The following is a 15,451-nucleotide window of genomic DNA, read 5'->3' as shown; positions in this document are numbered from 1 at the left end:
ATGTAAAATTCTGGCGCATAGTGTGAGATCTGAGTAATATAAAGACAACTCCAAGAACGTAAATTTTGAAAAAATGTGAACTAAAACAAGAAGTATGCTCTCAATTCAGGGCCTTGAGAAGATCCTCCTTACCTATTTTACTATAATGGCACTGCACATTAGGGACATCTAGCACAGAATGTAATGATATTTATCAAGTGACATAATTCAACATATGCAAGAACGGATGTGATTGAGGTAGAAACCTCGAAACTTCAGAAGAAATCAAAAGCTATCCTGCAGTTTGTCAACATTTGAGGACCTCTTCCTTTCATCTTCTACAGAAATCCTTTTACAGAATGAAATCTGTATAACATTGTGAGTTCGTGATTCATGTCCACAATCTTCCCCAGATACCTTGAAGAGTATGCCAAGAAATCACAGCCATGGGAGCAACAGACTTACTTTCCAATTACCGCATAGACATGTTTGACCATACATGGTAAAACTATTGATAAGCCAAAAATGAGCTTAGATCTGCTGTTGCTACCAGATGAGTTTATTATATTTCCAGAAGCCAGTCTAGGTTAACAGAAAACCTAACTAGCCACTAAAATTCTACTGAATGTCAAGCAGGCCTTCTCCTGGCCAAGTTGCCATAGCTAGAAATTCAGCATCAAGTTCAAGCAGGCCTCTTTGAGGTTGCCCCCGCAAAGTTTTAAATCCTGTGGGATAGGGGTATCCCGGTTTCTCTATGAACAGGGCGCCCTACTGTCTCGCCCCATCGGTGGTAATCGTGGTCATGCATCCCGATAAATATCCTCTATCCCTCCTCCCTTCTTCTTTTCTTTCTTTCCTTCCTTCCATTCTTTTTTCTTCTACCTACCTTTCTTTCCTCTCCTTTTTCTTTCTTTTTCTTATCCCTTCCTCTATTTCTTTTTTCCTTTTTCTTCTTCTTTCTCCTTCCTTTCTTCCTTCTTCCCTTTCTTTCTTTCTTTTTCTTCTCCCTTTCTTTCTTCCCTTTTTCTTCTTCTTTCACTTCTCCCTTTTCTTCATATTTCCTTCTTGTCTTTCTTTCCTCTTTCTTTTTCTCTTCCTGCATGGATAGGTTTCAAGTCTCGACCCTGTCCCGCTCCTGTTTTCTCATAGGAACAGGATGGGACAGCCGGGACACCCCCATCCTACGGAGATTCAAAACCTTGCCTCCCAAAGACTTGTATGCCGACCAATAAGATGAAGTCCATAATTCCTCTCATAGCCATCAAAATCTCTTTTCAAAATTCAGGACTTCTAGATATCCAGTTAATTTTGTAAAATAACTTCTGATAGCATGCAGTACCTAAGCAATGACCTAGTGAGGTCACTTAGTTGCTGCAAATTTGCAGCAGCAGGTACTTCTTGCTAAAGCACGCTATTGAGGTTAAAAGGTATAGAACTAGCATAACATCTGAGAATACACTTACATTTCGTTTTTTATACTGGAAGAACAATATCTTTCAAACTTCCTTTGCTTCATATTTTACAAGTCAATTACAAATTTGATAGATCACGAGTATCAAATTAATTCAGTTCAAAACTGATAAGTCATGCTGGTGCCTAGGCATGATGAGTCTCAGAACAATCTAGAAATATGGAACCTTAGAATGGTTTTGGAATACGCTACAAAAGTCCAATTCTGTCTATCCACCAGGAAAGCATCCGTTTATAAAAAACCAGCAATTTTTTAACAAAGCTGTTGTGATACTTCAGTTTCCAGGTTTTGAGGGTGAGTCAATGAGTAGCGGCTGGTGGAGTTCAGAACTAACACCTAGCAGTGTCATTCATTTCACAATGTCTGTCACTAACCAAGCAGATTGAACTCATTCTTTATTTCACAGGAGTGCAGCCATATAGATCCAAAAAACAAAAAGCTGATTACTTATTATGATATCAAGAGATTCTGCTAATATAAAATCGAACAAAACAAAGATTAGACTAAACACAGGAGCACAGGAAGTAGAGTTCAGGTGAATTTTTTTGGACAGCACTTAGGTCAAAAAGCTCACTGAGTGGTTGTCCATTAATACCAGGAGTTTCACATGTTTTAATTGAAAATTATTTCTCATGAACTTCAGAATTAAGAACTCCAAGTGAAGAAGTTAAGTTTCTTCAAAATTATCTGCAAAATGATGTCAGACTAACTCATATCTGTACAAGCAAATTTTCTTCCCAAGTGCAAAAAAGCAACCTGAGTTGATCTTTACAACAGTGATGGAGGGAATGAGATTTTTCCTTCAAGTGAACCAGCCCCCATTTAGTGAACCAAAATGGAAAATGGAAGAAGTGGCTGCAAATGACTAGGGCCATATTGTAGGCAAGAAATGGGGCAGATATGAGTAAATTAACCTATGCGTCAATAATTGTAGACCTCGGTACTCCTTGCAGGCTTGCAACACTCATCAAGTATGTCACCCACGTGTATGCTTAGTGAGAAGAAGACTTATGGCTTGCACGAGGAGATGGCTCTGCAATTCTCAATGTCCCTCCAAGTTCTGTGGGCACCAGAGGAACGAGCGAGTGAAGTACATCAGTTATCAATGGCCTATAACTTGGTTCTGGCTGGACACACAGCACGGCAACGGCAGCAACCTGCACAATGACGTGATCGTTCTGGTTGGCAAGGACCGAAGTTTGTACTTACATAGATAAATAAGACTAGGTTCAGATAACAAACCTGGTATAAGTGTTTCAAATCCATTGTATTCCTAATCACCGGGTCCACTATGTTTGGAAGCTTTGTTCTGTCCGTGAGCTGGGGCATGGCCTACAGACAAGAAAATCTATGTCAAAAAATTGCTACGTTCATATTTGAGATCGGATACACTTAATGGTCCAATTGAAAATTGGGGATAGGCAACATTAAACCCAATACCCATGTGACAATAGATTGGCATTGAGATGGTGCCATTTTTTCAACCGGTTTCCTTCCCATCAGAAGCTCTAGCAGAACTACTCCAAATGCATAAACATCACTTTTCTCAGTAAGCTTGCCTGAAAATTCAGCAATGCATAAAACATGTGACTTTAATCCAAAAAAAAACCAGCTGCGCTGCATATATATATATAACAATTTAAATTCAGATTGGTCGGAGGAGAGAGAGAGAAACAGGATAAGAGGGATCTAGTATACCATCTAATAAGTACTCGGGAGCCACATAACCCAGAGTGCCCGAAAGGTTGACACTGCCTTTGTTATGGTTTCCACCAGTCACAGCAAGGCCAAAATCTGAAATCTGGACCCAAAGGCAATTCAAGAAAAGAGAATGAGAACTTGACTTTCTAACCAAGGAAGAGGAGAACATTGATTTGAAAACGATAAAAAGACAAAAAATATTTGCAGATACCTTGGCATTAAACTCTGAATCTAGAAGTATATTGGATGATTTTAGATCTCTATGAATCACAGGTGGATTGCAGTGCTCGTGGAGATATTCCAACCCTCTGTGTTGCATCAAAGTTATAACAGCAAAAGAGGCAACTGTAGTAGCTAAATAACTGTTAAAACTAAAAACTAAAAACCATAACCGGACAAGTGAAAGTCATTTAACATATAAACCTTGCTGTATCAAGTGCAATTTTCATGCGAATGTGCCAAGTTAAAGCTGACCCATGAGATGGCCCTACAAAAGTAGTAAAAAGAGAAAATAAGCCAAAATTCAAGCTTTCTTGCTTCATTTCGCTAGAAGGGAAAGATAAGTACAAGAATACCATGCAACTGTGTTTCCAGAGATCCATTTTGCATCAAGTCATAAACAAGAAGCCTTGTTTCTCCATGAATACAGTAACCCAAAAGGGAAACTATATTTGGATGCCGGATTCTTCCGAGCAAATCCAGCTCATTCTGATCATAAGAAAAGGGAAAACTTGAACGCGATGACATTAATCACAGGGAAGACAGAAACAAGCATGACTTGGATCTACAGATCTCACCTCAAACTCTCTTTCACAATCCTGGCCACCACCATCCAATTTCTTCACTGCAGCAAGAAGTCCCCCATCAAAGCAAGCTTTATATACACAGCCAAATCCTCCTTCTCCCAAGATATTGCTCTCACTGAATTTATTAGTTGACGATTCTAGCAATGAATACTCAACCATAGCCCACAATCCTTTCTTGCCAGTCATCTTCAACGAATTAAACTTGCTCAAGATTGGACCTAGTGTGAGCCCTCTAGCACCATCTACAATGTTTAATATTTTTGACATGTTAAGTTCGAATGAAACATAAAAGCACAATTTGGAGAATCATGACGGCAGATCCAAATGAAAGGCAAGAAGAGAATAAACCTGAACTTTGAATATTCTTTGAATCGAGAGTTTGGCGATTTCTTCGCCAAAAGAGACAGGCCCAACATGTTGATACAATGATCGCAGCCACGGCAACAGAGGCCAGAACGATTGCAATAATCAATTCTTTGTGCAAATGGTTGTGACGTACTATGATCTGCATCCCTGCATTCAGAAGATCACATGATAGATGGACTTCAGCAATGCTCCGAGAAAGAAGGAAAAAAAGTGCTGTTGTTTCCGAAGTATGTGATTATTCTATTTTCATCTTTAAAAAAACAAATCTTGGATCACTCGAGAAAATATAGAGCTTCAAAGAAAAAGAAAATCAAAACAAAATGCAAAACAAGTCATTATGAAAAAAAAAAAAAAAAAAAACAGTTAAGAAGATGATCAAAGGGGGAAAAACTGTTCCTTCCTGATGGCTTCCAAAAAGCTGCGATCTTTGAAATAGTACGATCTAAAAACACTGGATTTAGAGAAAAAACAAGCAGCCTTTTTTTTCCCTTAAACTTGCTGGCATTCTTTAGCCTTAAAAGAGAAGTTGCTCGTGGAGCAGCCATGGAATCAAAAAGCCATCTTTGCAACGCTCCACAGGATTAAAATAAAAAGGAGCGGCCTTTCTCCCCTAAACCAGCCAAACATGCTACCCAAAAAGACATGTTCAAAATGATGCCAAAACTTCAAGAAATTTTTAAAAAAAATACACTAAAAACAGGCAAAGATTCACAAGATGTGATAGTGTGGAAAGCTTAGAAATTTTGAATCCCCCAAAAGAAAACAGCGAAAAAACAGAGAGATCAGCGAGCACCTGCTAGATTATTCCCTATAGGAGATGGTGCCAGAGATGAAGGAGGTACAGAAATGGGTTGGATTTGAGGGGAGTGAAGGGGGGAGATGAAGGGAGAGAGCATGGGGGAGCCTCTGCCATGGGTTACAGCTGGGAAGAGCAAGGAGGAGTAGACCAGAATGCATGGAAGTAGAAGAGGTGATGGTGGCCTCTTCATGTCTCCGCCCCCCGCCGATAAAAAAGACAGCAAGAAAATTTAGGAAATCTCCAAAACCAGTTGAGGATATCAAGAGACCAAAGTGCGGAGGGAATCCAAATGATGAAACATAGCAACAGCCCAGTTTAAATCGCTTTGGTTTTTTCTGTTTTGAATTCCTCTCTCTCTCTCACATACACCTGGCCTTTTGAGTTGGATCTTTTGAGGCTTGTTTTCTTGGCTTTCTAAATGGCTCTTTTCCCTTTTTTTAAATAAAGGTGGGACAGGGACCTGGTGCACGGAAAACAGGAGACCACTTTTTATCTCCGTGGGGCCCAGATAAAGATGCAATCATGTGGCGGTTACCAAAGGCAAGTGGAAGATTGGGCGGGGGAGACATACGTACAAAATTATTAGACCATAATTTTATTAAGCAAATCATAAAAAATTCACTAAATTTTATTTTTATTATATTTATATTTAAAAAAGAAGAGAGAATACATGCATTTTCGGGGTAATGGTGAGTATATCACTTAAAATTATTTAATTATTTTTAAAAAAATCTGATATAGCATTTAAATCTCAATTAAAATTAATAATTTGACAACATTATGTTAAATTATAAATTAAACGAAGGCTACCGCACACGCCTTCCTAACTTTTTCGGATTCCAAGAGATGTAGAAAGATGGTGGATACATGGTTTCAAGCTCAATTGTGGGTGTTTCTCTCTTTAGAAAGCTGAACAAATAGATTTAAATAAATATAAAATCAAAATAAATGTTAAAAAAGTAATTATAATTTTTTAAAAAATATTGAATATAAATATAATTCACCTATGAAGAACTTTTGTGATTTATTTTATTTTATTTTTTTAAATTGCAGTTCGACTAATATGAGTTCACAATATGAGCTGAAATGTTATCCTAATACTTCTTTGGAGTGATGACCAGGGAGGAGTATTCTAATTATTAGGTCGTATTTTTAGGTATGCATTATAACTTAACAATAATATGGGTTTAGATAGCCACATCCTGATATGGATATCAATCCTATTTATTGTGCTAGGTAACGGATACAAAGAAGGATTAATGACAGCTGTCCAGGATATTGGACAAACAAGCTTTTAGTAGTATATCTTGAGTCATGAGTGACATTGCATCTGCCACCCATTTTTCTTCTATAATTGGATTTTCCATCATAGGGTGCCAAAAAAAGAGGATATAAGATCACCTGAATTTGTATTTGTTTTTTTTTTTTGTTGCGATAATATATGTATTCTTTCTTATGATGCATGTAGGTATTCTTTTTTTTTGTAGATGTATGTCTAGTCCCAAATTTAGTCCTTTTAAATCTTCAGATTATGTTCCTATTAGGCCACATCCCGGAGATATTAGAAAAAAGCTATTAGAAAAAAGCTATCACTACTGGGAATCAAATGCAATTAGTGCCACGTATCTCCATTCAAAAATTTTCAAACACTAGCACTCATATTTTCTGATAGGAGAAAAAATGGATCGTCTAATTCACAACTAAAAGGCCGCCCAGTTTCTGCCCAGAATCGTAAGCAAAGAAAGAAATGATCAGCATTTACTGAAACATGTGAAAATATTTGTCTCAATTTGGGACTAGCAGCACAAGCCCTTCTTCAATCCGTGATCTAGATTTTAGGTGTCCCCTAAAATTAAAGATACATCTCTTTTTCTTTTTATTTTTCTTTTTTTTTATAACTTTGATGTATTATATAATTCTTATATAGATACATCTATAAAAATTAGAGTACAATATATCCCTGGTAGACCCAATCAAGCAATGTTGGCTTTCTTACAAACCTATGCTGCTTCAAAAAAAAAACTTGTCTAGATAAATTGGCAATAATTTTCGACTATTTCTTTGCTTCAATTGATAATTTGAAGACTTGCGCATATCCAGCTACCCTTAAAAAATTTCTAAACATATTGTGGATCTCCTATTAATAAACATTGACCAACCCATTGCATCCATGACCCCATACATGAAGAGACAAGCTGCATCATGATGATGATCATAACTCAAACCATCAACGTTGGATCCCTAGCTTGTGCAGAAATTCCTATCTAAATAAACCATATATTTTTTATCCATTTGTTATCCAGGGGTTTGAGCTTGAAGGATTAAATTGCACTCACTGTTGACCACCAAAATTTGCACTCATTTGGCACCAAGGAAACGTTACTTTCTCCATTAGAAAAAAAAATAAATGTTGGCTAGAAGGCACAACACAACACAACACGGGCTACCGTCCCTCATGCAACATTAGTCATCAAGCTGTCGGTGCTGACTTGGAATGCGACGCTCTCGACCATGGCTCAAAGAAGCGGCTGGAAAAGCTAACAGAGTCGTAGACTCGGTTGCTGCTTATGTGGTCAATTACTTTGAAAGCACTTTGTAAGCTGTAGAGAAAGAAAGATGCTTTATGTATTTTAAAATTTATTATTTTTTTAATTTTATTGAATGTATTCGTATTTATATCGTATGACATATCTATTTTTAGAAAAAACGCGGCTTGGAACATGAGGAGTAGGAGAGGAGTGCAGGACGACAATAATCACAGCCATCCATATTAGAGGCGCACGTGGAAAGATTAGGTTCGCACGACCGGGGTTCTAGAATGTGGACCCACAGCACCATTTAAGCCCCCAAGGAGTTTCCAGTTCAAAACAAACCGACAAGGGTTATCACCCAGTGGTGGTAAAATATTGGGAAGCAGATGCTAATAGCCTGAGTTGATTATCTAATTCTCATAAAGAATCTTCGAACACTGTAATAAGAAATTTTACAAATCACATCTAATATTTAATTTTGTCGAAATGATATATAGTTTTTTTTCTTTCTATCGCTATTTACAAATTAATCCAAAAAATATCGGTCATGTTTTACGATGAATCATCATTGATCACTCTAAGATTTGTATAGATGGATGAATGATGGAGTCTGAAATGGTTTTAGATCGGTACGATAAGTGATCCAATGATAGAGTCTGAATGTATCCATCTCTGACTGGTAGTTAGTGTGGCGGAGAAAGTCACTTGGACTTGTTATTGATGATGTATTTTCCCGTCCTAGCTTCACCAAATTTTGGCCATTTTTTCTCTTCTTCCTTGAGTAGTTAAACCATAAAATAGAGGGAGATTGAAAATGTAGTTCACTATTTGATCCCCTTCAATCAACGATACATAGTTCAGCCCAATCAAATCCATGACTTAGATGGTTAGTTTTTGGATGAGATTTGGTTTAAGAACGCACGAACACATAACCAATTTTGATTGAATTGGCCGACCTAGGTCAAATTTGATTCAATTAAAGCCAGTCACCCTTATAAATAGATGCAACAATATTGCTCGCAAGACAATTATTTTAGTGTACTCAAATCCAAAACAATTGCCAAGTGATTGATTCACATGTGGCCCGCAAGCGCTCTGCGTACCGTGCATGCAACGCTGGAATCCTACTACTTGAAATATTAGAGAGATAAACGCCACCTTAGTCCCATGGAATAACAATGTATTTCCTCGTGACACCACCAACTTGAGAGGAAACTTACAATGTTGACTGTTTGCTTTAGTTTACTCAGGACCCAACATTTTCAAAGAGACTTAGGCTGGACCCCATGAGGGAACTATTTTAATTATAGGGGGCCAAAGGCAATTTGTCACCTTTAATTTCAAGTTCACACTAGCACGTATATAGCTATGGTACATGCTTGAGATTCTGCTAGTGATAGATGTATGATCATGGATGCATGCATGTGATGTTACTGTGTCTCGCTTGACTTCATCATGTTAGGCACACCAATCAGCATCTGAGATCACGTTTAGGTTTAAGTAGGTGCCGGGTCCAAAAGCAATTGTTTGCGTTTCTTTCTCTCTCTCTGTTGTTTTTTTTTGAGAAATAAGTGCTTGTAAAATTTTCTGAATCTGTTTTTGTTCCAGGCTACAAGAATACAGCGTCTCTCCATACCAATTGGTTTCATGGCCCAGCTTTATTTATTGAGCACATGATCATCCTCCCATATGTGGGTCAGACTTGTTAAGACTAGTGAAACAGAAGGAGAAAAGGAAAAAGGGGGAGGGGGGGGATTTGCTTTAAATACCAGTAACAAAATTCACATCATTTTTTATTGAAAGTATACTCATCAAAATAGAGAATTTAGTAATTTATAATGACCTAAAATCTTGCTTAATTTATAATATTATTTGAATTTTTTGGCCTTATACAAATATCCAAGATCTTTTAAGTACATAATTAATCTGGTACTAAATATACCCTAGACAAGTTCTCACATACTTTTCTCATTTGAGTTCTAATATCCTCGCTAAGTTAACCGTCTAACTCCATCAAATCCTAAAATTTAATCACAAATATCATAATTGGCTTATGATTTCATACTGCATCATCTTTCAGTCTACAAAGATCATGGACAGATTTGCTCTGATATCTTTTATAATAATCTAGGATCTTATCCAGAAAAGGCTTAGTCAGAAGATATTATTTGAATTTTTTTACTTGGTATGGATAATGAAGAGCTTCCCAGGAAACAATCTTTCTGGAACTAAAAATATGCATGCATGAGTCCTCACATGCCATCCATATGCACTAATATGATCAATATGCATCAGCATATTAGATTTTGGTATCCCAGCATCCATATTGATATTGTTTTGTATTCATCGAGTAACATTCGGGTAATCTTTCAATTCATATTTGATGTTTTTCTAATATAAAAACATATCTAAAAGTTTTCTTCGAAATAATATCCATTCGATAATATGAACTTCCTGAAAAAAACATAGTATAAAGAATTCAGTCTTAGGGTGAGGACAAGGACCTCCCACAAGTGCAAGCGCTCGGTTGGGGATGGAGGTGCTCACCATCCAACCGAGATAAAATTAGGTGGTTTGAGATTTTTCTTTTGGTGCACTCAACAAATCAATTGTCTTTTCTTTTCATTAGATAGATTTTTCTTTTGGTTTGAAGCATGCATACTCCAAATATTTAGCTCTCTCATCTATTGATCTACATGAGACCCGAGAACTCAATCATCAGGAGAAATTTCAAGTATAAAAGTAGTGATTTCAATATAGTATCATAAAATATATAAATAAATCTATCTCATTCTATCAGCTTAAACTTTTAGAAAAAATGGTGATTTCAACAACTAATGAATAATTGAAGTATGGCCAACATGGGAACTGCCGGTTAAGTTTTACTAAATTTTTAAGATATTGGAAGCATAAGAATTTTCTAAGTTCAAACATAAAAAGATATGATGCAAAGAATACTAGCGGGAGCAGTTGAGTAGTTGCTATCAAGTAGGTCGGACAAGTGTTTTGACCCTGCTTATGGATGCGTTGTGTGTTTGTGCTGGCCCAGCCGCCACGTCAAGGTGAAGGTGATTTTTTTTTTTTTTTGGCTAAGATGAAAAATTTACACTATTCTAGGCTTCTAGTATAAATTCATCAAAAAAATAAAATAAAAAAAATATTGTATCCTAGAAGACTCCTAGAGCAAATGTCAAGTTGGTTTAGAGCATATAATCCAAGTAGCGAGCACGAAGGATGCCACCTAGTCTGCAGCCCTATTAACTCTATGATCGATATACCTCGCAGCGAAGGAGATGCTCCATCTCACCAGACTCCAAATATATTGTACGGAAAGGTGCGCACTGACCTTTGGCCTACCTCTTGATCCAACCAATTATCGTAGCAAGGTGAAGGAGTTGTATCATTGTATGTGAGTATGTTGGCCAAGACTTCGATTTCCCAACAACAAAATCCAAAAGGTTCAGAGGTCTCTCTCTTTTGACATTGATGCAAATGATGTGCTGGATTTCGGGCATCACTTCATATTGTTTTGGGCCAGACTGTCGGACAACTTTTGTTTAAAAGTTGCCGATGCCAGCCATTTGCACAAATATATTCTTTCTATCTCATTGTTTGGGAAGTGATCCATGTCATTTGAAGGCTTGAAGCAGAATCATTTTGATCTTTAATCTTGTCAAAGTTTTTCTTCCTTTCTTTTTTCCAGTTTTCACTATTTACATAACTTTAATCTTTAATCTGGTCAGGGCGGAAATCATTTTGATCTTTAATCTCCGGCCATGACGGCCCCCACTAGTTTGTGATTATGGCTTGCTAATTGAGTACTAGTAATATGACTCGAATTGGTTGTTCTCTCTTGCTTCTCTTTCTTCAAAAATCTTATTACAATTGACTTCGAATTGAACACAGCAAGAGGGTGTACAAAATGCACAAGACCGACCGGACAGGGAAAAAGAAGAACGGCTAATAAATAAGCACGATGGAGAGGAGCAAAACCAACAGCTTGTCAGGCGGTGGGAGGAACTTTCTTGACGATTCCGCGTACCCTTTCCAACCCGTGGGTTTCCTTCATTGGGTGCCTCACCTATGTGTAAGTACGTTACTTCGGTGCCACCTCAGTACCAGCAGACTAGAAAGCACTTTCATCGTGTGTGTCCAAGCGGGGAGCATCCGGTTCCCATATTTAATGGACGTCCATGCGTTTTGAACCTCGACCACACCGGTAAAAATAAAGCTCTGTTTCATCTGTGCTATCACCTTGGTGACCCCCTTGGCCAGCTTATGCTCCTGCTCCGCCAACATCTCAATCTTTGCTAGCCAATGGGTTGGGCTTTGGGCAGACCCGGTCTAGGATGGATTCATGTGGAACAAACGTTATCTATTTTTAGCCTATCATGACCCAATCGTGTTATTTATAAATATATTTAAATGAATTCAGATTTTTAGCTCGACAAGGCTATCAAAAAGTTAAATAGAGGTGTGTTAGAACTCGTATTAGTATGTGTTTAGTCCTATAACAAATACTAGATAGATTTTAGATATTCATACAGTACTAAAAAAAATCTAGTAATATCTTTACATATCTTTTCTTAGACTTGTAAGGTCACATTTACTAATCCTACACTTCTTCCAATACCTTCTTGTCCTCGTTCTTCCTCTTTACCATCCTCTATAGCTATGTCCTCATCAGTAATCTCAGCAATACCCCGAGTAGACTCAACTATAACTTCTAACCCCACATCCAACCCAAAATCCTCCTTATCATATCATCATTATCTTCCTAGGTGGATGGAAGTGTAGGGTTGCTTTTACAAAGTGCAGGTCCATATCATCTATACTATGCTGCACATACATTGCCGCACTGTTCACCCTCTGATGGTAGCCAGCATGGCCAATATATCTTTGTCAGCTATCGACATCCTCAATCTATCAAGTAGCTGCCCTAAGATTAAGTAACAGAACTACTCAATTTTTTGACAACCCAACTTCTTGATCATGCTTTCGATTTCTATAATGTGTTGAAAAAATTAAAATGCGCATGCGGCCTGAGATTCGGCCGCGTGCGCATTTGAATTTCGCGACATGCCCGTTGGGGCATCCACGAAATCTCCACGGACGGCGTGAACGCATCCGCAAAAAGACCAAAATAGCCCTGCTTAAAACCTCTATAAATACCTTTTGATTTCATCTTGTTTAGGACACGAAAAATTAGAAAAAAATATCAAAAAAATTTGGAGAAAAGTTCTTCCTCTTAGCCACTTCTGATTTTTATTTTTGCAATTCTATTCAGTTTATTTTATTCTTTTTATTTCGTTTTTTGCTGCATCTGCAAGTCCGATCGAATTCGATTTGGCTTCTTTCGAGATGTACCGAAAAAGAAGTTTAAGATCGCCGTATCTCTGAGGAGGATTGCTAGGAGACCCGTATGTAGGGGCAAACACTTCTTTGGGACAGCGTGCGTCTACGCGCTTCGACTTGCCTTCAATCAAGCTATTTTTTTTTTTACTCTTGTTTTAAATTTAATATTAATAGATCGGTAGGATTTGCAACTTTATGATTTAAATATATTAAATGAATAGATTTATTTAGTGCTAGAATTATTTTTTTTTTGATAAAATAAATTTATTTTGATGCCGAAGAAATATATATATTTTTTCTTCTAAGAATTTCATTAATTGTGATTATAGATTTATCTGCTTATTTAGGTGATATATTGCTAACAATCCAAAGAAGTGTTTGGTTTATTTTTTTATTAGTAATATATAATTCAGTAAATTATTCTAAAAAGGTAATAATTTGTTTAACCTTCAAGAAATTTATCATACCTCCATTTGGACTCCTCAAAGAGTAATTTACAGATCCTATTCAAACGAAAAATTCGAAAATTGGTTAATACATAATAATTAATTCATTGAATTAACTTATTAGATCTTAATCAATTATTCTAATAAGATAATAAATTTTATAATTCATTGAATTGACATTTTAGATCTTAATTACAATAATTGATTTGTTATTATAAAATTAGTAATCAATTATTTTAATAAGATAATAAATCTTATAATTCATTAAATTGATATTTTAGATCTCAATTACAATAATTGATTTGCTGGCACAAAATTAGTAATCAATTATTCTAATAAGATAATAAATCTTATAATTCATTGAATTGACATTTTAGATCTCAATTACAATAATTGATTTGCTACCACAAAATTAGTAATCAATTATTCTAATAACGTCATAAATCTTATAATTCATTGAATTAATATTTTAGATCTCAATTACAATAATTGATTTGCTGGCATAAAACTAGTAATCAATTATTCTAATAAGATAATAAATCTTATAATTCATTGAATTGACATTTTAGATTTCAATTACAATAATTGATTTGCTAGCACAAAATTAGTAATCAATTATTCTAATAAGATAATAAATTATATAATTTATTAAATTGATATTTTAGATCTCAATTACAATAATTGATTTGCCAGCACAAAATTAGTAATCAATTATTCTAATAAAGTAATAAATCTTATAATTCATTGAATTGACATTTTAGATTTCAATTATAATAATTGATTTGCTAGCACAAAATTAGTAATCAATTATTCTAATAAGATAATAAATTATATAATTTATTAAATTAACATTTTAGATCTCAATTACAATAATTGATTTACCAGCACAAAATTAGTAATCAATTATTCTAATAAAGTAATAAATCTTATAATTTATTAAATTGATATTTTAGATCTTAATTACAATATTTGTTTTGTTAACACTAAATTAGTAATCAATTATTACTAATTCAAAAAATTCAAACAAAAAATTCAAATTTAAGTTTGCACTTAGGCTTTTTCTAAAAATTGAATTTGTGTAATTTCTAGTGACTATATCCACTAACTAATAGTGTCAAAGAAAAGCTTGTCAAAAAAGCATACATGCTTAAGAAAAGTTGGTACTTAAGTGAGCCTCGTGCTCCACCACCGATCTAGAGTTGATCTGGCTATTAGTTTTTAGATATATCAATTAGACATCCAAAGTTCAATATAAATATTAGTGCAATCTATTGACATAAACTTTTTACCTTTATTCAGGTGTGTCTCTTTTCTAACTTTGAACCTATGGCTTCTAACACTAGTGACCACCTTAGTGTCAAATCTGAAAAATTTGATGACCATAACTTTAGGAGGTGGCAGAACCAAATGCGGTTCTGGCTCACCATATTAGGGTTGATCTCAGCCATAGGTGAGAGCATTACTGAAATTGATAACGGGTCCAACCCAACTACTTCACGACCTACTACTCGCCAAAATCCAAACCCAAACTGGAGTTCGTCCTCCTCCCAAACTTAACCTTCTGCCTCCACCATTTATCTTCCCAGTGCTTCTATAAGAAGACTGCACCTCTTCAATCCAAGAAGAAGGGTCCACACACAACTAATGCTCAAATCATAGGCTCACTAGGATTCTTAGCAAACTATACCAGGCCAGACATAGCATATGCTGTGAATAGACTTAATAGATATACTTTTAATCCAAATAGAGATCACTGAACAGCATTAGAGAGAATCCTTAAGTATCTTAAGGATTCCAAGTCTTATAGTTTGTACTTTAGTAGGTTTCTTGCTGTTCTAGAAGGCTATAATGTTGCCAACTGGATCAGCGATATTTTAGATGTTAAATCCACCACAGGATATGTCTTTCTTCTAAAAGGTGCTGCTGTGTCTTGGAAATTTACTAAACAAATTTTGATATCTAGGAGTACCATGGAGTCTGAACTGAAAGCTTTAGGC

At 35.9% G+C, this 15,451-nt stretch overlaps 1 protein-coding gene across 2 annotated transcripts; it reads right to left on the bottom strand.

Moving 5' to 3' along the window:
• Positions 1–2,006: 2,006 nt before the first annotated feature.
• Positions 2,007–5,541, bottom strand: LOC103706568 (probable receptor-like protein kinase At1g80640). Of its 2 annotated transcripts, none has more exons than XM_008790712.3 (10): positions 5,117–5,541; positions 4,312–4,470; positions 3,949–4,199; positions 3,727–3,859; positions 3,575–3,638; positions 3,363–3,459; positions 3,149–3,251; positions 2,891–3,009; positions 2,693–2,782; positions 2,007–2,607 (listed from the first exon to the last, which is right to left on the bottom strand). In XM_008790712.3, the coding sequence occupies exons 1-10, from the start codon at positions 5,310–5,312 to the stop codon at positions 2,443–2,445; spliced, it is 1,377 nt and encodes a 458-aa protein (XP_008788934.2). In that variant the 5' UTR covers positions 5,313–5,541; the 3' UTR covers positions 2,007–2,442. The 2 variants fall into 2 exon arrangements, with proteins under 2 accessions (XP_008788934.2, XP_008788933.2); XM_008790711.3 differs by having other exon boundaries at positions 4,306–4,470; positions 5,117–5,540.
• Between the last annotated feature and the right edge of the window lie 9,910 nt (positions 5,542–15,451).

The sequence above is a fragment of the Phoenix dactylifera genome, chromosome 11 (genome assembly GCF_009389715.1).
Source record: "Phoenix dactylifera cultivar Barhee BC4 chromosome 11, palm_55x_up_171113_PBpolish2nd_filt_p, whole genome shotgun sequence".
Taxonomy (NCBI): Eukaryota; Viridiplantae; Streptophyta; class Magnoliopsida; order Arecales; family Arecaceae; genus Phoenix; species Phoenix dactylifera.
The sequence above is the reverse complement of the archived record's forward strand: the minus strand, read 5'-3'. Positions and strand labels throughout refer to the sequence as shown.